A 23,634-nucleotide genomic window follows, 5' to 3' on the forward strand; every position below is an offset into this window, starting at 1 on the left:
TGTTGAGTCTCATCAGCTTTTTGCAGATTTTTATGATCAGTCCTTTATCATTGGTGTTGTGTGCAAAAATGTTCTCCCAGTTGGTGGGGTTTCTCTTTGTTTTTGTTATTGTCTCTTTTGCTGTGCAGAAGCTCTTTAATTTGATGTAGTCCCAGTTGTTTATCTTTGCCTTCACTATCGCTGCTTTGGGTGATGTGTCTGTAAAGATGTCTTTGATGTGCAAATCACGTAGTGTTTCGCCTATATTTCCTTCTATGTATTTTATGGTTCAGGTCTTATGTCTAGTTCTTTAATCCATTTTGAGTTGATTTTTGTGTATGGTGTGAGGTAGTGGTCAAGCTTCATTCTTTTGCATGTAGCGACCCAGTTTTCCCAGCACCATTTATTGAACAAACTTTCTTTGCTCCAATGCATAGTCTTTGCTCCTTTGTCAAAGATTAGTTGATCATAAATCTTTGGGTTTATTTCTGGATTTTCTATTCGATTCCATTGGTCTGTATGTCTGTTCTTGTTCCAATACCATGCAGTTTTGATGATTATGGCTTTGTAGTATAGTTTGAAGTCTGGGAGTGTGATGCCTCCATTCCCTTCTTTTTTTTTCAGGAGAGCTCTGGCTATTCAGGGATTTTTGTGATTCCATAAGAATTTCATCAATAATTATTCTATTTCTTTGAAGAATGACATTGAGATTTTGATTGGAATAGCATTGAATCTGTAGATTGCTTTTGGTAGGATGGTCATTTTAATAATGTTTATTCTTCCAATCCATGAGCAGGGGATGTCTTTCCATTTCTTTGTGTCTTCTTCTATTTCTTTTAACAGTGTTTTATAGTTTTCTTTGTATAGGTCCTTTACCTCTTTTGTTAGATTTATTCCCAAATATTTGATTTTTTTTTGTTTCGATAATAAAAGGGGTAGTTTTTTTTATTTCTTCTTCTTCAGATTTATTGTTTGTGTATAGGAAGGCTACTGACTTTTGCGTGTTGATTTTGTATCCTGCCACTTTACTGAACTGATTGATGAGTTGAATTAGTTTTTCTGTGGAGTTTTTGGGGTTCTCTATGTATATTATCATATCATCTGCAAATGATGATGTTTCATCTTAAAAAAATCTGAAAAATAAGCACCTCCCTGGTGATGCAGAGGTTAAAAGTCTCAGTGCTGTCAAGCAATAGCCAGCCACTGTGGTATGAGTTTGCTCCCCAGCCAGGGAGCTAACCCACATGGCACAGCAGACCTCTCCTGTCTCTCTTGCTGCTCCCCTCAACAGTGTATTTCAGTAGATCTGCCTGTTCAGCTCCGCACTCTGTTGCTGGTGAATTCTCTCACCCCATTCACTGCTGGCCTACATCCCAGTTCTTGTATGCATAAATAAATAAGAAATGAATCTTTTAAAAAAAGTAAAAAATAATAGAAGTTACCCTTTTTTTAAAAAAAATGAGGTAACATTTGTTTCCAACACTGTATATGATTCAGAGGTATAGAATCGCACCTTTTTAACTATCCCTTAACATTTTCTATTAGGCCTTTTGCTAAGAAATTCACACTATCATTTCATTTATTTGTTTCAACAACCCCATGAGCTAGGCTTAGATTCAGTAACTTGCTAAAGGTTAAGTGAGGAGGTTTGTGACAGAGGTAGGGTTTGAACACATGCTTGCATGAGTCTGTAGACTGTGCTCTTGCCACTGCACTCTAAGATATTGACTATTGATTTTAAAAAGGGATCTCTGTTACATGAGAAATTTTCTTTTGCTCCTAACTTTATATGAGTTTTGTTATAAATGGGAATGCTAACAAACTTTTTGACACATACGGAAATATATAGATTTTCTTATTGGCTCTATTGAGGAACTTAATTTATAATACTTGTTTTTTAAAGATTTATTTTTATTTATTCATGCATACAAGAACTGGGTGTAGGGCAGAGGTACGGGGGGTGAGAAGATTCACCAGCGATAGAGTGGGAAGCAGAATAGGCAGATTCACTGAAATAAACTGCTGAGGAGAGCAGTGGGCAAGACTGGAGAGTTCTGCTGCGCCATGTGGGTCAGCTCCCTGGCGGAGGATCAAACTCATGCTGCTGTGGCTGTTGATAGTTTGGTAGTGCTGACACTTAACCCCTTGCACCACCAGGGAGGCTCTCCTTGCCTTACTCTTACTCTCATATATGATTGTTATGTTAGCATAACAGTGGGTGAATTCAATTTTCTAGAGTAGTGTTTCACATATTTATATATGAATATAAATACGTGAAATATATAATATTTCACGTATTTATATAATAATAGGTGAGATCTAGCCATAGTTTATATTTGTATTCTCAATGTTAGGATTTGGTAAGCTAGTTCTGAGAAAAATTAGTAGGAAATTGTTCCCTGTTTAAGAGTGCATTAGCCCAAGTTATATGTGGGAATTGACTGTTCTTTACAAGTTTAAAATAACTTGCCAGATGGGACATCTTCTGGAAGATTTTTTGGGGAAAATATTTATTTGATAATGTTTTCAATTTTATCCATGGCTTATTGTCCATTATGATTTTATTTTACTCCTCAAGATAATTTTAGTAATTTGTATTTTTTCTACTAATAATCATTTCTTTTTTAAAAAGATTTATTTATTTATGCATATAAGAACTAGGGTACAGGCCAGAGGTACAGGGGATGAGAGGATTCACCAGAGACAGAGTGAGGAACAGAACAGGCAGACTGACTGAAACACACTGCTGAGGGGAGCAGTGGGCAAGACAGGAGAGTTCTACTGCACCTTAATAATCATTTCACATATTCAGATATACTCGCATAGAGTTGTATGTAAAAGTTTTATTGAATAAATTTCTTAGTATCTATATATTTGTATCACCTGTCATTTTTAATTATGAATATTTGTGCTTACTATTTTTTCCTTATCCAGCTGCCAGAGATTTGTCTTTTATATCTCCATTCCCCAACCTTCCTCAGAAAACAGTTCTTTATATATTCGTGAATTTCTTTTTAGTATTTTATTTGTTATGATTTTGCTTTTATTTTTAGATTATCCACAATTTTAATGCTTTCCTGTAATTTTTAAGTTGACTTCTTAGAGCTCTCTCTTTCATCTACTTATCTGTCTTTCAGTATGAAAGTAGTTTAGTCTATGATTTACTCCGATGAAGATTTGGCTAAAAGTTGTATATTTTGAAATGTACTATTTTCAAATTTTTGTTTTATAAATAGACCAAAATTGTACATTTATTTCCTCTTTGACATTATTGAGATAACATTTAAAGTAGTCTCATGATTTTGGAGTTCTTTTGGCCTAAGATTTTATAAATATTTACTGTTGTTGCATTGGGTAAAAAAAGAAAAATAACCAATTTCAAATGTAATATAAATATGTAACCCTGATTAAGTTGTGACTCATTTTGTAGCTGCCATTTTCTCATCTCCAAATAATGCTGCCAAGGTAATTCTGTTTATTAGAATTACAAATCTATTTTATTTTTCTGTTCAGGTTCGAGATGACCAAACCTTACTTGGAAAAATCTGTGGCAATGAAACATTCTCTCATATTAAATCCATTACTAATAATATCTGGATCCGACTTAAAATAGACACTTCTGTTATAAAAGCTAGTTTCAGAGCCATTTATCAAGTTGGTAAGAAAATTTGGCTTAATTTTTCAATGTCTAATTTGCTTGTTGTAACATTTTAATTTCTTAAAATAATTTAGTTATTGTATGTCTTCCAGGGGCAAGGAAAACTTTCAAATGCCACATTTTATTATACTTTTACTCAGAATTAGACTTTGCAATGATATTGAAAGCTAGAACCATTAATCTCTGAATAAACACTGTTATAATTTTCATATTTACAGCTTGTGGGGGTGAATTAACTGGAGAAGGGGTCATTTGCTCGCCCTTTTATCCTAATGTGTATCCAGGAGAAAAGATCTGTAGGTGGATAATTTATCAACCCCAAAGTCAAGTCGTTCTTCTTAACTTTACTGGCTTTGAAATTGGAAGTTCTACCCACTGTGATACCGATTATATTGAGGTAAGAATTAAACATCTTTGCACGTTTGTATTTGGTTGTTTATTGTTAAAATACAATGTCATGTTATTCTCAAACATGACACAAAACTAATTTGTACAGATCAATATCACTTATGGATATAGATGTGGAAATCCTCAATGTAATACTATCTAAGTGAATTTAGCAGCATATCAAGAAGACAGTTAATTTTTGAAAATACTGCCAGTACATTTCAATGGGAAAAATAGTTTTTTGACAAATGTTGCTGAAATCCGCACACAAATCAGACCACTTCCTTACACCATACACAGAAATTAACTCAAAAGGGGGTAGATAATAGACCCAAACATGGAGGTTACAATAATGAAATTCTTAGAAGAAAATAATGTCCTTGTATTATATTAGGTAAAGACTTCCTAGATCTAACTGAAAATGCATAAACAACAAAAGGAAAGAATTTGATTTCATCAAAATTAAAACCAAATAACCTGATTTTTAAAATGGTCAAAGTGTATGAATATATATTTCTTGAAAGTGATAAACATATGGCCATTAATTACATAAAATATGTTCAATATCACCGTCATCAGGGAAATACAAACTGATGTCTCAATGAGATACTGCTTCCATTCACTAGGATGGCTATGATCAAGAAGTCAGGTAACAGTTGATGGCATGGCATCATCAGTGCTGGGGAAATTGAAATCCTTAGACCTACTGGTGAGCATGAGAAATGATGCAGCCATGTTGGCCATCAGTTGGCAGTTTCTCAGAGTTAAACATGGAGCTATCATTTTTGCAGCCATTCCATTTCTAAGTGTGTACCCATTGGAAATTAAAATATATTTCTACACAAAAATTTATAGATGAATATGACTACAATAATTATCATAAGTCAAAAAATAGAAAGAACCTAAATGTCCATTAACTGATAAATGTATTAATAAAATGTGGCACATGATCCATATAATGAAATGTTATATTGCATTATAAAGAAATGAGGTAATGGCACTTTCTACAAAGTTACTGGACAAACTTTGAAAACAATGCTAAATGAAAAAGATTGTCACAGGACCACATATTGCATGATTCCATTTATTTGAAATGTCAAATAGGCAATCTATAGTGACACAGCAGATTGATTAGTGACTTCCTAGGCCAAAGGCTTGAGGAAAGTGAATAGTGTCTGCTAATAGGCTTGAGATTTCTTTTTTTTTTTTTTTTTTTTTTTTTTAATTTTTTTTTTTTTTTTTTTTTTTTTAGAGGCATGCTTTATTTATTTGTTTGCTGGTCTGTTTGCTTGTTTTGTTTATACATGCACTGGGTACAGTCAGAAGTGCGGGAGGGAGGGTGAGAGAATTCACCAGAGCCAGAGCGGGGAGCAGAGCAGGCAGAAGGACCGAAGTACACTGCTGAGGGGAGCAGCGGGCGGCAGGAGAGGTCTGCACGCCATGTGGGACCCTCCTCCGGTGGCCAGGGAGCAGCCGGGGATCGAACCGGCGCCGCAGAGGCTGCGCGCAGCTTCGCAACCCAGCGCTCAACCGCTGCGCCACCGGGGAGGCCCTGCTTGAGATTTCTTTTGGTATAACTGATAATGTTCTATAACTGTGTTCTAAAATTGTTTTTACAATATTAATAATAAGATTTCAGAAATAATGACTTACAGCAAATTTACAAAATAAATATCTAAAGAATAAATTTTGAATGTCTTTTTCACTTAGATTGGTAGCAGTACCATTTTGGGCTCTCCTGAAAATAGAAAGTATTGTGGCACAGACATACCTTCATTTATAACATCTGTTTACAATTTTCTTTATGTTATGTTTGTGAAAAGTTCTTCTACTGAAAATCATGGTTTCATGGCTAAGTTCAGTACTACCAATTTGGGTAAGAAATTAACTCTACTCCTTTGCCTTTTGTTTTTGTTTTAGAATAAGTATACAATAAAATAAATTACTGTAGAAAATTCATCAGCAGTATGAAAGTTTTAAAGCACACTTAAAGACAAACAATGTATTTCCTATTCAGTACATTCCAATAGTTGGTGTCTATTATTAAGAGGAAAAACTAGGTTAGCTTAAGTGACATTTAAGAAATATTTCTTTTTTGGACTTTTAAGAGGTTATGATCAAGTTATTTCAGTTTGATATCTGGATAGCTTGTTGATTTGTACTGATCATTATTATTTTTTTCAACAGCATGTGGAAAAGTTCTTACAGAGTCAACAGGAATCATTCAAAGTCCTGGCCATCCAAATATTTACCCCCATGGTGTCAACTGTACCTGGCATGTATTAGTACAACCTGACTACCTGATTCATTTGATATTCACAAAATTTCATCTGGAGTTCCATTACAATTGCACAAATGACTACCTGGAAGTTTATGATACTAACTCTGGAACATCTCTTGGGAAGTAAGATCATTTTGTTTTCAAATAACAAAAATTTCCGTTTTGTTGCTTTCCTGATTCAGTGAAGAATGTTAAAAACCATCCATATTTCGTGTTATAAAAACCAGGTGACACAAACATCTTCTTAAATGATCATTTCTACATCACTCCTTCCTCCAGGTGTATTTCTAGATCAAAGTCCATGCCGTAATGTTTTTATTTAAACTCCAGTTTAACATTACTAGAATAGTTTTTCAGAGCAAAGTTGCTTTTGTTCAGCAAAAACTTGACATATCTTAATAATCAAATTTCTGCATAAGCCAACTGTTTAAAGATAATACATTCTACCGATGTAGGGCTTACTGTTCCAGACATTATTCCAAGTCTTTTATATTGAGGATTTTTTTTTTTTTGGTTAAAGATTTATTTATTTATTCAGAGGACTCACCAGAGACAGAGCAGGGAACAGAACAGGCAGACTGATGAAATACACTGCTGAGGGAGCAGCTGGTGAGACAGGAGAGGTTTTCCACGCCATGTGGGACCCTCATCAGCTGGCCGGGCAAACCGGCACCGCAGAGGCTGCAGACAGCTTTGCAGCACCGCGCTTAGCCGCCTGTGCCACCAGGGGAGGACCCTATATTGAGGATCTTCACTCGTAAAATTCTCAAAACAATTCTTTGAGTAAGTACTCTTATTGTCTCCACTTTAGGGATAGGAAAGCTGAGGTATGGAAGTTGAGTGATCTGTCCAAAGTCATAATGCCTCTAAGTGAAAAGCAGATTCAAACTCAGTCTCTGCTCTGAATTTCTGATACATGTGCAAGTTTTTTACATTTCTATTAATAAGTTCATCTAATATTCTATATGGAGACCTAATGTAGTTTGTACTTTCTAATTTCATTAAACTTCATGTATAGGAGAAGCAGCAAAAAAACACACATATAAAACCATTTAGGGAAATGATCGCACATAGGATGATCTTCAACCTTGTAAACTTTTTGTGTCTCAAATTTATTTTTCAAAGGTTAATAGGTGATATTATTACCGATATTAATTATTATCAGTTTTGCATGTCCTAAACTCTGGTATATCATTTTAAGTATATTAAAAGTATGTTTTTTCTTGGCTTCAAATAGATATTGTGGAAAATCAGTCCCACCGTCTCTTACCAGCAGTGGCAACTCCTTAATACTTGTATTTGTGGCTGACTCTCACCTTGCTTATGAAGGATTTTTAATAAATTATGAAGCAATTCGTGAATCAACAGGTAACAAAACACTTCTGCATACTTCATTTAATTTACTGCATTACAAAATAATACTATGAGAATACTTCATCCTGAAACTTGTGGCACACAGGGAAAGCTGTGTTTATAATAAAGTTTAATGATTTTAGTGCCATTCTTATTAAAAGGAGAGTAATGTCTCAGTGATAAAATGTCTCAGTATTGTCTCAGTGATAAAATTTCTAATTTTGATCATTGTGATTGGTTCTGTAAGAGGAGAGAGAGAGAGAAGGGAGGAAGAGAGGAGAGAGAGGAGAGAGGAGAGAGAGGGGAGAGAAGCGTGAAATTCAGGAGCTCGTACTTAAAATTTTTATGTAAGTTTAAATTTTATTAAAATAGAAAATTACCAAATACTTACTTTAAGAAATTAGAAAATGGGCAAGAGATAAGACTATGACAGTACTACATGGGGTTCTATAGCAGGAAATGGAAGATTTCTTAGCAAAATATACATTTCTAAATGACTTCATGAAATTGAAACTTTTCAGCATCATTCCTTTTATTGTATTTTCATTACTTAATTCTCATTATTTGATTTTTGCAACTACAGCATAGAAAGCAAAAGCTCTTTGAAAGCAGTGTCTTTGAGATAGTATGTGAACCAGAGATACCCCTGGCCCCAAAGCCTCTGGGACTTATGAAGCTGTCAGGTTTCATTAGACTCTTGTTTACATCTGGGTTGGGTATCTTATCAGAGAGTTTGGGGTTTCATGTTTGGAAGGTATTTAATAAGTTAAAATACTATCCTGTGTAGAAATATGATGACTGCACTTTCTGAACATTTCAGAGCCTCTGGATTGCCCCCAGTGGGTTGATATGGTTCATTGATGATTTCAGAGATATAGGAACTTTTCCTTTGCCAGGAGGTATTCCCTCTGGCATAGCCAATGATCTCTAAGTACACATCATTTAAAGTCTCCACTCCCTCAGATAAATAAAAGTTAACAGAATTCCCACTCAGAATTCCCAATTATTTATTTCTCCTCAAAGCTGTTATTTGCTATGCTTTTTTTATTTAAATATTTTATTTTATATAATTCTTACATCTTTTTTCATCTTTGCACAATGTATGCATTTTCATTTTGGCTATATTCCCCATACAATTGCACCCCCCCCCTTATTTTGACTCTAGTCCTTCCTTTCCCTGCCCCGCCCCGTAGTGTGTCTCTGGTTTATAGTTGCTTGTTGATTTTGATTTTTACTTTGTATTGATTAGTCTTTTTGCTGGTCTCTTATTTAGGGTTTCTAAATTCCTGCTATGAGTGAGACCACATGGTATTTTTCTTTTTCTTTCTGACTTATTTCGCTGAGCATGATCCCTTCTAGCTCCATCCATGTTGCTGCAAACTGCATGTGTTTATCTTTTTTTGATTGCTGAGTAATATTCCATTGTGTATTTGTACCACATCTTCTTGATCCGGTCATCTATTTTTGGGCATTTGGGTTGTTTCCATAGCTTAGCTATTGTAAATAGTGCTGCTATAAACATAGGGGTACAAGTGCCCTTTGGAATTAATGTTTCTGTTTCATGCTTTTTAAGGCAAAAGTGCTTTTCTCTGCAGTAGTTCAAGTCCTGTGTTTTGGACATGACTAGATTTTTCAAAATCCTGAGTATGTATGAATCATATTCCCTTTTCTCCTGTGGAACTCTCCTTAGGAGACAATTTGTTATCCAACTCTTGCATATGGGAAATTGAATCCCTAGCAATTACTATAGGGTATAACATGCAATTGACATATTCACTGGACTTAATTCAGATATTTAAGATCCAATGACCAAAACTGGCTTCTCAAGAAATCATCATAGGCACACAATTTTCCATTCTTCTGTAGTTTTATCTGCCTCATATATTTTGCCCAAACCACATTGAATATTAGAGTAGGATTTGGAACAAGTCACTTGAACTCTTTAGGCTATTGTTTTCTCATCTGTAAAATTAAGGAATTGCATTTGATGATCTTTGAGATGTCTTGTGGCTCTAATCAACTCTGAACACAAATTTAATTTGCTGCATGACTAAACTAGCTATGTCTTAGATAACATACCTTTCAGGCAGGGCTTCCTGAAAATATCATGGTAATCTTTGTAGCAGTATGCAACATAAGACATCTCTGTAATGACTAAAACAACTCTGCTAATATCACATTAACTTGTGAGGCAATATCTTGTGCTGAAACAATTCAGAGCAGTGGAAATAATCTGGCAGGGAGGATGTTGAATTTAAGTATTAATAAGAAAAAATTTTCAGTAAGAAGATACAGTTAAAATAGAGAAAAAGGAAAGAAGCAAGCTGTACAGACAAACAAAATAATAAAGAGAAAACAAAAAATAAGCAATAAAAGAGAAAGGCATGCAAGGTGGCAAACTCCAGAGACCTCCCAATCTCCCTACCTGTATAGTAAATTTTCCTTTGGTCCAGGGCCAAAATCGCAGATGATAGACTATTCACTTTCTATCCCTTGCTCTGGCAAAAATCATTTTAAAGAAAGATTATGAAAATGAGAGCAGAACTTAATTATTTCTAAGTCCCTTGAACCAATTGTTTTTGTTCTCATTACCCCCCATTGCTAATCTTGACCCAATTTTCAGTGTTTAAATGTTTATGGTTATTTGAATAGATCATACTTCCAAGAAATAAAATGTTGTGATAGATATATCAATTTGACTATGTAACTTAGATTTGCTGTTAGTAATTATTTTTTTTTTTAGATTTTAAAACTTTATTCTGAAATTAAATCATTCTTTGACTATTCCAAAATGGCCTGTTGAAACTCAAGCTCAAGCACACTGGTACAAGTTAATAAAGAATACATTGCTGAATGTAGTGTCATATTTTTCATTTTCTCTCCCGTGGTCTATTTCTTTTCACAGTATGCTTGGAAAGCTATACAGATGACTCTGGGACATTTACTTCTCCACACTTCCCTAGTAATTACCCCAACAACTGGAAATGCATTTACAGGATCACAGTGGAAACCAGCCAACAGATTGCATTGCACTTCGCAAACTTCTCCTTAGAGGATGCCCTTGGTGGAGAATGTGTAGCTGATTTTGTAGAAATCAGGTAAGCACCATTATTTCATCATAATTTTTTTCATTATGTATTTTCATTCATAATCTTTCCTGGCAAGGTTAATGAAAAAATATGGACTTCCTCTGTAATGCTCCCTGTTGCATGCTCTTTCTTGTTAAAAGATAAAGTTTATCATTAAGAGCCTGACAGCAGAAAAAAAGCACAAGTAGGTTTTTTGAAGTAATTTTTTATTGGGACTATTTGAAAATAAACTCTAGATTTTATTTGGGCAGATTTAGCATAATGTACTACTATTCTAAAATTAGATATTTGCTATTGTTGAATATCTACTTTTTTCTTAATCCTTTCTTTTAAATAATTTTTAATTTATTGTTTTAATTGTGCTAATATTAGGATTCTCTCAATCATGTATCACCACTGCAGAGTACCAGCCACCTACTTTCTGTGCACAAACTCAGTTTGCTTTGCTGTCCATTTAATCTAAATATGTCACAAAAATAATGGCAAATGAGGTTTTTTTTGTGTTCAAGTAATGAAAGTCTTGGCTTATGAATTCCAGTGCAACGCATGCTTTTCTGTAATTCTTTAGCACTTTGAAAGACTACGTTTAGAAGTGACAACTGCAGTAAAGATAAATCAACTTAGACGTTGATATCTCACCAGATCATTACAGTGAGTTTCATTAGGCTAATCAATTTACTGTATGTCTATGTGAAAAAATTAACATTTCCAAAACTTGGAATACTTTACTATTTTATAATGTCTTATTTTACTATGTAAATTCTAAAGTATTAAATCACTGTTGCACCAGATCATGCTTAAGTAATAATTTTATTAAATTTTAGCAATTAATTATTGTACTTTGATATAGAGTAAAAAGCTACATATGATAAACTATATTTAACACTCCAAAAGTTATAGAAGAAAGATAACTTTTTTTATTTATATATATTTTACATCATTGTTCATTTTTAAACAATGTCTGCTTTCCCCCCCCATCAGGTGTAGTCCCCACAGAATTTCCTTCACCAATGCACCTGTGCACCATCACCTCAGTCCCCTGTGCTCCTTCCTCCCTCCCTCTCTCTGCTCCCTCTCCCTCCTCCTCCCTGCAGGATGTCTCAGGTTTATAATTGTCTGTTTGTTTTAGTTTTGTTTTGTTTTATATTGTTATTGTTTTTCCCCTTATGTCTTATTTGGTACCTCTTTATTCCTCCTGTAAGTGAAACCATCTGATATTTTTCTTTTTCCTAGAAGAAAGATATTTTTTAAAAATTTTGCTAACAGGTCAAATATGATGTATTAACTTTTGAAATTTTTCAAATTAGAAGGAAAATATTTAAGGTTTCTTTGTAAAATTAAACAAAATTTGCTTATACTGTTAATAATAATGGTTTCCTCTGTGTCCTTCACATTTGCCAGATACTTTGAAAGGGAAAAGATCAAATATTTTCTCTTAGTTTGCAACTGGCTATATAAAATATCATGCCAATTATAAAAGATGGCTATTCTTTAGTAAGCTGTTTAAATATTATTTAATAATGTGAAAAATTGAAAACTTGAATTTTTTAAAGAAACTTTTTTTCTATGTACTCAGGGAAAAGTATTTTATTTCTTACTCCTCAGAACCAAGGTTAAGACATGAAAGTATTTTTGCTATCCATTTCTGAGTATGCTTGTTTTTTGGGAGGAGTGGTTCCTTTTCCCCGAGTGTTTGGTCTGATTTCACAAAATCTTTTTCATCAAATCTCCCACACTGTTTCACCTTTTTCCCTCCCCCACTTCTTTATTTGAAAGAAGTTGACTAACATAAACTGATGTTTGTGATCTTAAAGTTCAAATAAAATTAAATGTTTATATAATAGAGTTGTCAGTAACCTAAGCTATCACCTCTCTGTTTTCTCTCAGAGATGGAGGCTATGAAAATTCACCACTCCTGGGAAAATACTGTGGCTCAATACTACCTCCAAGAATCATCTCTCACAGTAACAAACTATGGTTAAAATTTCAGAGTGACTCATTTGACTCAAGGTCTGGGTTCTCAGCTTACTGGGATGGATCATTAACAGGTAAATAGGAGTGAGATGTCTCTTATTGGCTAGTCCAGTCTGATTGATGTCTTGATTCCATGCTCTTACCTATTTTTTTCCTAGCTGTGTTTTTGTCATTACTATTACCAACAAACTTATAAATATTTGTGTTCACAGCAGCCTTTTATAAATGACAAAGTAGGGGAATATGTTCTAGTTTCCTGATGTTTTTCATCAAGTTGGTCATCTTGGTTTAGATAAAGGAAAGTTCATCAATGTAAATTAGGATTATAGTCTAGCTAGTCTTTGGTGATGCAGTTTTGTTTTGCAACTTGGTTAAAGGAGAGATACCAGTGATGTTAAGTCCTTCTATGTCTTTCTCCCGTAGGTTGTGGGGGCAATCTCACCACTCCCACTGGCACATTCACATCTCCCAACTACCCGATGCCCTATTACCACAACTCGGAATGCTACTGGTGGTTGAGATCCAGCCGTGGCAGCCCATTTGAGCTGGAATTTGAAGACTTTCACCTGGAACATCATCCAGACTGCACTTTAGATTATCTGGCTGTATGTATGAAGTTTCATTGCATCATACACTGATCTCATCTCACCCAACACACAATGCATTTATTTTTGTTTCTGAGATTTGGGAAAGGGAAACATTTAAAAAAAGCACTTACACAAAAATTAACAAAGTCAAAACTTAATCAAAAGAAAATTTGATGGCTATGACAACCTAAGTATAGCATATATTTCTAAAAAGCTTGATGCACTAAGTGTTTACAATATATTGAATATGGACTATTAAGATATGGTTAATATCTCTGGAAAGAGGTCATGAGATTTTTTCTAATTATTATGTATATTATTTTATATATGCATTGAAAAATAGTAATTTAGTGGAAAATTTTGGTGAATTAAAAATGTAATTGAGTTATTCAACTATAACTTTTTGCATACCAACAATTCACCCTTGTCTGGTAAAAAACAATCTAAATTTTAAAATGTGTTAGGGCCTCCCTGGTGGCTCTGGGGGTTAAGTCTCAGCACTATCAAGCTATCACTGATCACTGCAACATGAGTTCAATCCCCAGCCAGGGAGCTAAACTACATGGTGAAGCAGACCTCTCCTGTCTTGCCTGCTGCTCCCCTCAACAGTGTATTTCAGTAGATCTGCCTGTTCTACTCCCCACTCTGTCTCTGGTGAATTCTCTTGCCCCACCCCACCTCTGGCCTGCAGCCTAGTTCTTGTATGTATTAAAAAAATAATAAATTTTAAAAAGTGTTAAAGTGTCATAAATTATAAACTATGAATCAAAAAGTAAGGAGAACTGATTATCAGCTATAGTCTCAAAAATATCCATGACTCTTTCATTTTCATTCTTCAGATTTCCACCTGGTTCATACCCTAGCCATAATACACATCCAGGGCTAAATAGCTCAGATTTATGCCCCAAGTTATAGGTATTCAATATAATATTAAAAGACATTTTAATCCAGAGGTCTTCTTTTATTATATCCTATATATATATATATATATATATATATAGGATATATATACACACACACACACATATATATATATATATAGGATATACACACACACACACACATATATACCACCTCTTATTAAAGATTACGGGGATCTTTAGATAATGCTTACAACCACAATCATCTGACATTTAAGATATTTTATTTTATTAAAGGTATATGATGGCCCAGGTACCAGCTCTCATCTGCTAACTAAACTGTGTGGGGATGAAAAGCCACTTCTCATCCGTTCTAGTGGAGATAGCATGTCTTTAAAACTGAGGACAGATGAAGGTCAACAAGGAAGTGGCTTCCTGGCCAAATACAGGCAAAGTAAGTATATACACTGACTGTTTGGTGCCTAGAGCAGGCCTTCAAACTCTTGATGAATGAAACAAATCAAAATAAAAAATATAACCCATTGGTTTGAGCAATTGAATTAAGTCTTTGCTCCTTTTGAAAAAAATTTGGCTTCTTTTGAGGGAGAAATACTTATGGATTAAATTTAATGTCGTTTAACTAAAGCATGTGATAAGCTATAGAAATTTAAGGGTATTTCATATGCTGACATAGTTGCGATTTTGCTAAAGATCAGTGTAGCAGGTTAACAACTAATGTTTTTCCATCTGTATACAACCTTGTGATTTGCCTGCTAGTTTTTTCTTTTTTTTCTGACCCTTTGTTAGCTTTCCCTGTATTTCTCCTATAAGTGAGGCCATTAATATTTTTCTTTTTTCCTTCTGACTTATTTCACTGAGCATAATCTCTTTTAACTCCATCCATGTTGCCACCAATGGCACGAGTTTATATTTTTTGATTGCTGTGTGATATTCCGTGTGTATATATACAATATATTGAATATGGACTATTAAGATATCTTCTTGATCTATTCATCTGTTTTGGGCATTTAGGTTGCTCTCATATCCTAGCTATTGTAAATAGTGCTGCAATAAACATAAACATAAATGTCTTTTGAATTTATGTTTTTGTGTCCTTTGGGTAGATTCCTAGGAGTGGAATTGCTAGGTCATATGGTAGCTCCATTTTTAGTAATTTGACAGTCCTCCACACAGCTTTATATAGTTTTTGGACAAATTTGCATTCCCACTGGCAGTGTAAGAGGGTTCCTTTTTCTCCACACCCTTGCCAGCATTTATTGTTGCCAGTCTTTCTGGTATAGGCCATTCTCACCAGTGTGAGGTAGTATCTCATTGTGGTTTTGATTTGCATTTCCCTAATTATAAGTGATGTTAAGCACACAAATGCTCCCTTCTAACTCTAGAATTAATTGCTTCTTTAAAAAAATTTTTTAATGAAGTACCATTGTTTCATATCATCATTAATATTTTGACAGCATAGATTTTCTCCCCTCAGCTGTGGTCACGTAGCTCTCACCACCAGACTTTCACAGTCCTCCACCATAGTCCATTGTGCTCTTAAAGTTAATTTTAAAATGGACATTCCAGAAAACAAATTCAGCAGACCTCTCCTGTCTCGCCTGCTGCTCCCCACAAGAAATATTTTTCTTGTGTCTTGGAAAGCACAATTTCTTGCCACACTAAATCTAAATTTGTATATTTTGGCATTCTGACAGTCAGACTGCTTATTCCTGCGATATTTACTTTTCTTTTATAATTTCAAAACAATGAAGGTGGAATTTAATGTACTAGGGATATAGGTCCTTAGAGGTAAAATCAGAGCTAACCAGTCATATTTTCTGAAAAATGTGCCAATTGAGTGTTTGCAGGAATATATACTCCTGATATAATTCAATGGAATATATTTTCCTCAGATCTCTTTTGTAGCCATTGAGGCACTTAGTACCTTTCTAATAGGTATAACTTCTCAGCGGCATCTAAACAGAATTATTCCTTATAAATCTGTTTTGTATAAAAGCATGCTAGAGGTTTTCAAAGAATAATAGTTTGAATATCTCCCTGAGTCAGCAAAAGTAGATTTTGAGAGCCACAAATGTATACTTTTCCATACCAGAATTTATTTATTTAGTTTTTAAAGATTTATTTTATTTATACAAGAGCCTGGGTATAGACCAGATGTACGGGAGGGTGAGAGGATTCACCAGAGACAGAGCGGGGAACAGAACAGGCAGACTGACGAAATACACTGCTGAGGGGTGCAGCGGGCAAGACAGGAGAGGTCTGCTCGCCATGTGTGTTGCTCCAAGGCCAGCAGGGATCGAACTGGCACTGCAGAGGCTGTGGACAGCTTCACAGTGCTGTGCTCAACCACCTGCACCACCAGGGAGGCATCATACCAGAATTTATTTTATTTATTTATTTTTATTTTTATATTCCCCATACAATTGTAATCCCCTGATTTTGACCCCAGGTTGAGAGTTCTCCACACAGCTTTACATAGTGTATGGACAAGTTTGCACTCCCACTGGCAGTGTAAGAGGGTTCCTTTTTCTCCACACTCTCGCCAGCATTTATTGTTGCCAGTCTTTCCCTGCCCCGCCCCGCCCCCATAGTGTGTCTCTGGTTCATAGTTGTTTGTTGATTTTGATTTTTTTTCTTTCTTATAGTTATTCTTTTTCCTGGTCCCTTATTTAGGTTTTCTAGATTCCTGTTATGAGAGAGACCATCCGGTATTTTTCTTTTTCTTTCTCATCCCAGAATTTATTAATGGTGCTGCGGCCTCCTGCCAGGAAGCAGTGTTGTAGCAGAAATGTATCTAGCTCATTTTTCAGAGACACTTCTTTCAAAATAATACTTACTTTCCCATTCTCTTATTACACATCAAACAGTTTGAAATGACTTGGAAAAGGGCAGGCACGTGCATTGTTAAAATTCTTAGGTTTGGTTGAAACCCACCCTAGTTTGGCGCTGACTCCTAGAACTGGCCATACCTGAGGTACCTAATGTAGTTATGTTGAAAACTCAACTCAAGAAATCCACCATCAGGGCCTCCCTGGTAGCGCAGTGGTTAAGCACCGCACTATGAAGCAATCTGCAGCCTCTGTAGCACAAGTTCAATCCTCAGCCAGCCAGGGAGATACCCGCATGGCGCAGCAGACCCCTCCTGCCTTGCCCACTGTTCCCCTCAGCAGTTTTTTTTAGTCAGTCTGCTCGTTCTGCTCCCCACTCTGTCTCTGGTGGATCCCTACATCTCTGGCCTGTACCCCAGCTCATGTATGCATAAATAAAGAAATCTTTTTTTTTTTTTTTTTAAAAAAGAAAGCCACCATCAGATTGAAGACTTTTTCATGATTTAAGATTTTCATTTCTTCTTTAAATCCTTTATGCTTCCTGTGTTCCCTTGGTACTTTCTGATGACTAACTAGAGGAATAATGGAGACTTTATTGTAAATTTCATGCTGACTTTTGGATGTTCAACAATGCCATGTTGTTTTCATTTTTAGCATTCACATAGGACTTTGTGTTTTTAAACTGTTGTAAATTTAAAGGTCAGAATTTCTGTCCCTTTCGAGCATTAAAGTTAAAAGAAGCATAGAATGTTTAATACACTCTCAAACAAATTAGTCTGATCTCCAAGTAGTGCTAAGATGGTCTGCTTTCTAAATGACAGGAATTTAATGGCTTTTTTAATATAGGCAATTTTCATGACACTTTTAAGTTTCTGAATTTGTTTAAGTATTATAATTGCATGTACACATATATACATATAGGTGTATATGTATGCATGTACACACATAATTTTACTCCAGATGTGTTCTTAAAGGAAAATCTCACAGACCTTTTGGAGCAATTATAATATATATGATAGTTCTTAACAATCATATTTCTTTTTCCAGCATGTAGGAATGTGGTGACTGTGAATCAAACCTATGGCGTCTTGGAGAGTATACATCACCCAGATCCCTATTCTACCAATGAGCGTTGCAACTGGACCATTCAAGCAACAACTGGAAACACTGTGAATTTCACATTTGTAGAGTTTGACTTGGAATATCACACAAATTGCTCCACAGACTATTTAGAGGTATGTATTTTGAAGCTAAATAAATTCTTGCATTTTCAGATCAAATCAAACAAGGTAAGCTAGAAGTCATCATGCATTTTAGAACTGAATTCATAATTCTGCCCTATACATCTCTAATATGTCAAGTCCATGGTATTTGAACAGGTATATTTCATGTCTCTCTGCTATATCATCTTAAAATATCATAAATTATATACATAAATAACTATGTTTGGAGGTTTCATTGTAGCTTCTAGAATGATTGACTTCATGTTTTTTAAATAATGCAGAAGCAGAAGAGTAACTTCTATTTTTGTTCATCATAATTGTTTTATATAAAGTCCCCTGTGCATCTCACAAACACAGCAGTTTGTTACATCATATTTTTGCTATTTGTAATTGAATCCTCATGCCCTGATAGACAAAAGCTTTTTGAAGGTGAGAGTGGTTTTCTACTTACTTTGGTAACCCAGACATGGATTGTAGAGTTGGAATTTTATAGGAATTCAATAAGTTTAGGTTAAATTGAGTGTTATAATCATATTTTAGTATCAGTCTATTGTTACCTATTGATTAATGAGAATGAACTGATTTCTCAATTGGTCATTTTGTAAAATTTCTACACATTCACTGCAGCTCTTCCAGCCTGAACACAAATTGAAATAGAATCAAGGTCTTTCAAGGTGTTGCATATATAACAATATGCTAGGCACTATATGAGTGATTTGATGAAACACAATGGCAAAAGCTACAGAGGAGAAAAACTTTTGAACTTGACTTTAAAGAAAGCTTTGGCAGAGTGGGGGAGGAAATGAGATGAAAGGCTTCCAGGGACTGGACTCTACCTCTTTGTACTGACTTAAGGATAGTAACATTAAGTTCCATCAGATAATTTTTGGAGGCGTTTGAAAACTGTCAAATAAAAAAAAAATACATGTTCCAGCAACTGTAGAGCAGCTAATTAGAAGCCCTTGGTAGAGGATGTTACAGGCATGCCATCTATCTTGTGTAACATTGATGGTAAAAGCAGCAAAATACAGAATGAGAAACAGAAGTTTAGCAAAGCCTTCCAAAGAATGATACTGTTGCCAGAGGGAGGAGATTTTATTTCCATTTCTGTAAGCCAAGGGGCAAGACCAGAGCAATAACTGCCATGGTTGGTCTATGATGGAAATTTTAAGAGTGCATATAACCATTTAAGGAAAGAAAAGCCAGAAACACAAAATTCATTTTCCATTATTTTAATAACTTTTAGTTTAAGGGTTTATTTCAAATGTCTTTGCCAAGTCCCAACTGAGTGACTGTTATTGCTGCCAGAGCTGAGTTATTTTGAATTAATGAAACAGAAACTATGAAAGAACTTGATTAGAAATTGGTCAGTGATTATACCTAGCTTTGCTGAGAGGTGTAGCTTGGTAAAGAACCCATTGGATAGATAACCTATCCTTTATTATCTTGTCCTCTGGGCAAAACAAAATGAGTCAGATTTGGAAATAAAATAGTCAGTGGGAGAAATGATCATTTGCTTATAGGAGTAAGAACATTTTGGCCATGCCATTATGGGAAGTCAACCTTAAGAATTCTTTCTGTATTTTACAATTTTATTTTACCTTCTCATTTTTCTTTTTTGAGTCTGAGTCTCCATATAGAAGAGGTTTCTAATAGGTGATTGACCTTGCAAAAACAAGTGATGAATTAGGGAGAAATCACAGAGCATGTATTAGATTAGCAGGGAGTTTGTGTAGGTTGAGAAGAGGAAGGAGAAACTGCTCTGCCTAGAGTTACACTGATTACTGGGGAAGACTTTTCAACTCTGACCTTTCTTGATCCTTGGGAGCACCTCCTCTTGCTGTCAACTTCTAATATACTCTTCTATTATACACCTATTATACACCTTCTATTATATTCTGTTTTTCCTTTCTGTGCTTCTAAGGCACAATAACCTTGTAGAAAAACTACAAATATATATATGTATTTTTTTTTAAAGATTTATTTTTATTTATTTATACAAGTACTGGGTATAGTCAGAAGCACGGGAGGGTGAGAGAATTCACCAGAGCCAGAGCTGGGTGCAGAGCAGGCAGAAGGACCGAAGCACACTGCTGAGGGGAGCAGCGGGTGGCAGGAGAGGTCTGCGTGCCATGTGGGACCCTCCTCCGGGGCTGGGGAGCAGCCGGGAATCAAACCTGTGCTGCAGAGGCTGCGGGCAGCTTCGCAACCCAGCGCTCAGCCGCTGCGCCACTGGGGAGGCCCTACTACAAATATTTTTGTAGAAAAACTACACAATACAAAATATTTTGTCTACAAATATTTTTTGTAGAAAAACTACAAGGTTATTGTGCCTTAGAAACATAGGAAGGAAAAATAGAATATAATAGAAGGTATAATAGGTGTATAATAGAAGAGTATAATAGAAGGTTACAGAGATCAGCAAAGAGAGGTGCTCCCAAGGATCAAGAAAGGTCAAAGTTGAGAAGTTTTCCTCAGTAATCAGTGTAACCCTGGGCAGAGCAGTGTTTAAGGAATGGTTAGAGCAAGAGCAGGACTATAGTGTGAAGACATGAAGCAAGAGAGTGAGTATAGACTAAGTCTATAAATTCACTGTCCAAGGTCTCAGAAGCAAATCAAATAAATTATGACCTCTCTTCACTAATCCTCAGCAATCATTTTCCTAATAACTCCTCATGTGATAGCTCTCATGGAATACCCTCCTCTGCATGTGTTCTTATATATCAGTGCCTCTTAAGATATGACCACAAAAATTGGATGCAACTCTCTAACTAACGTGGCCAGAGTTAGCTATGCTGTCACTGTATTAACTTATTCATGTATTTCTGGTATTGTTGGCTGAGGTTAAATTAATTTATTGTTGTTCAAGTCATAAAGTTGGACTATTAGTGACTTATAATATCCAGTGCACCTTTACATTAATTATATTGACTTCACAGCCTTAGCTCATATAATCAAAAAATATATAAGCTAAATATGGATATTTTCCTAGGATATTTTTCCTAGAATATTTGACAATTGGCCTGAGAATACTATCATATGATCCCTCTGAATCTTGATTCTCTGGTATTCAAAGCATTATTCATTTATATATAGATTCATTGGCCACAGACCTACTACTTATTCGAAAATAATTAATAAAAATGTCAAAAAAGATAGCACCTGTTTCAAATACTCTAAAATAATAGGTTTCTTCAGTTAACACAAAATCATTACTGAATGTATTTGGGATAACATTATCCAAACAATTTGGTAATAATAATAGTTCATCTTCATGGAACACTTCTTATTTGCTTGACAATTCTCACAGCAGCTATGCAATTCTTACCTAGTAATGTAGGAAATAATATTATGCTTATTTGCAGGTAAGATGATTGAGGCAAATGTGAGTTTTCCACAGTCACAAAGATTCTAGGTGGCAAGACCAGGCTTTCTACCAAGCACTGGGGCTACACATTGATTCTCTTAGCCAAAACATCACATGCCCTTTATCTGAACACTCTTACACAAATTTCTGTCACAATTTTCTAATATGAGGAAGCTTCCAAGGAGCCCTTTAATTTACCATTCTAATGGCACTGTCACAAAAAGAAGTTTGTTATTTTAGAAGTTGATGTTTATAGATAAGCACTGGTAATTTATTATTATCTTTACTACATGCTAACAAATTATTTTTGGAGTCTGATATAGATTTTTTTTTAGAAGTTACTGTCAATCTTATTAATATGTGAGGTTTTGGGATAAATATTTTCCCTGTTTTGAAAATTAAAACATTTTCCCTTCAGACCTTTGACAGTCCTCTATTTTATTGTTCTGCTTTGTACTCTTGGTTGCAAGTACATACTCACACTAAACCATGTATAAAAGATTTGTATTTGTGAAGGGGCAGTTACTCTGAGGAAGGAAAGAAAACCTCGTGACTAAAAATAAATTGAAAGGCCAGGGGAGGGCAGGACACAAGTTCAGAGGAGTCACCCCTCTCTCTCCTTTTTGATGAGTTTGCTGCTTCCCCTTGAATATCTATCCTTCATTTTCATTTTTCTCCCTGAAAGCTCTCTCTCAGTTTCTACAACATCACAATTTTAGCTTCAACATGATCACCCCTCCATGACTTTGTATGACCTTTGACTTACAGTACTTACAACAAACTAGACCTTGCCTTGGTGACAAATCAAAAGCACAGACGGTTCATATTTTTAAGCTTGACACCAAAAGGATGGAGCCAACTTGCTTATGAATGGGCAACACAGCTGGCCCCTGTATGAGATCCAGCACTGCTCACAGGTCATGTCTGTGGGCTGAGGGAGCATCTTTGAGCAGAGATGTGGTTTCTGCTGGCATGCTAAAACATTCCTTAAATACCTATACACTTAGAAAGATTACACTTGTTCTGCAGTGAACATACCTTTTTTCTACTGCAAGAGGTGATGCACTTAAACTTGGAAAAGTTCATTTAAAGGAACTGACTGGCAAATCTTCTGCCTTGGATTTCAGTGGTTCTTCCAGCTTTAAATACAGGCATATTTTTCCTTCATCATACATATTACACTCTCTTCTGCAAACATCCTATTTTCATCTTTCTTTTGCAATAATCATAGCTTTAAAAGTAGACATTCCCCCCCCCCCCCACAAATGTGCTCTTTCCTAAAGTTTAGCTATTTTGTATGGGTGCTCATAAAATGATCAGAAAGCTTATGAATAGCCCCATAAGTTCCTTATTAAATTGATTTATTTGGCGATTTCTCCTTTCATTCTCTAAAAGCCCTGATTTTGTGGACAGAATTTATTTTTTTAAGACTTATTTTTCTTGAATCATATCTCCTTTTGTCCTTGCTTTTCTTTTTCTTTCACTTTTTAAATTTTTTTGGTGCGTGGATTCATACCTCCTTTTGAAGTCTCACTTCCCAACCTTAGGCCTATGACTGATGTTTCTACTCATCACAGGCTCAGGGAAAATTGATCACTGTCCCCAAATGCTTTGGTCACCACCTCATTAGTAGTCACTTCTTCGTTGGCCAGAGTTAGTTCAGAGTAGCATTTCACCATTTTCTTTACTTTTTGGCAGAGGAGAACATAAAGAATTTGCTAAATGCTATGTTTTTAAAAAAGACATCTAAGAGATGTGCAGATGGCTAAAATTATCTCTCCACTACCACCTTTTTTTTGTATTTCTTTTTCTCTGCCCAGTGTTGGTATGTGTCCTTTGTTAAAAAAAAAAAATGCAGTCTCTACTGAGGAAGATGCTGATGGAAGATAAAATTCCTATAACTGGTTGCTAAATCTGGTTGCATTCCAGAATCATCTGTGTATCTTGTTAGAAAAACACATTCCTAGATCCACCTCAGACAGACAAATCAAAATCCCTAGGGATCCCAATAGAGTGAGCCTACCTTT

The 23,634-nt window shown here is 35.2% G+C and overlaps 1 protein-coding gene across 1 annotated transcript in view; it reads left to right on the top strand.

The window, feature by feature from the left end:
* The window catches only part of CUBN (cubilin), a gene marked incomplete at both ends in the record, with an annotated part of 226,675 nt that overhangs the window by 36,963 nt on the left and 166,078 nt on the right, over window positions 1–23,634 (top strand). The window contains 10 exons of the mRNA XM_084253526.1: window positions 3,493–3,637; window positions 3,856–4,034; window positions 5,735–5,900; window positions 6,212–6,428; window positions 7,543–7,673; window positions 10,564–10,756; window positions 12,635–12,795; window positions 13,145–13,326; window positions 14,466–14,622; window positions 18,065–18,252. Of these exons, the coding sequence (XP_084109652.1) occupies window positions 3,493–3,637; window positions 3,856–4,034; window positions 5,735–5,900; window positions 6,212–6,428; window positions 7,543–7,673; window positions 10,564–10,756; window positions 12,635–12,795; window positions 13,145–13,326; window positions 14,466–14,622; window positions 18,065–18,252 (1,719 nt within the window). The remainder of the gene's footprint in view (window positions 1–3,492; window positions 3,638–3,855; window positions 4,035–5,734; window positions 5,901–6,211; window positions 6,429–7,542; window positions 7,674–10,563; window positions 10,757–12,634; window positions 12,796–13,144; window positions 13,327–14,465; window positions 14,623–18,064; window positions 18,253–23,634) is intronic.

The sequence above is a fragment of the Talpa europaea genome (assembly GCF_964194135.1).
Source record: "Talpa europaea genome assembly, chromosome: 14".
In the NCBI taxonomy this organism is placed as follows: Eukaryota; Metazoa; Chordata; class Mammalia; order Eulipotyphla; family Talpidae; genus Talpa; species Talpa europaea.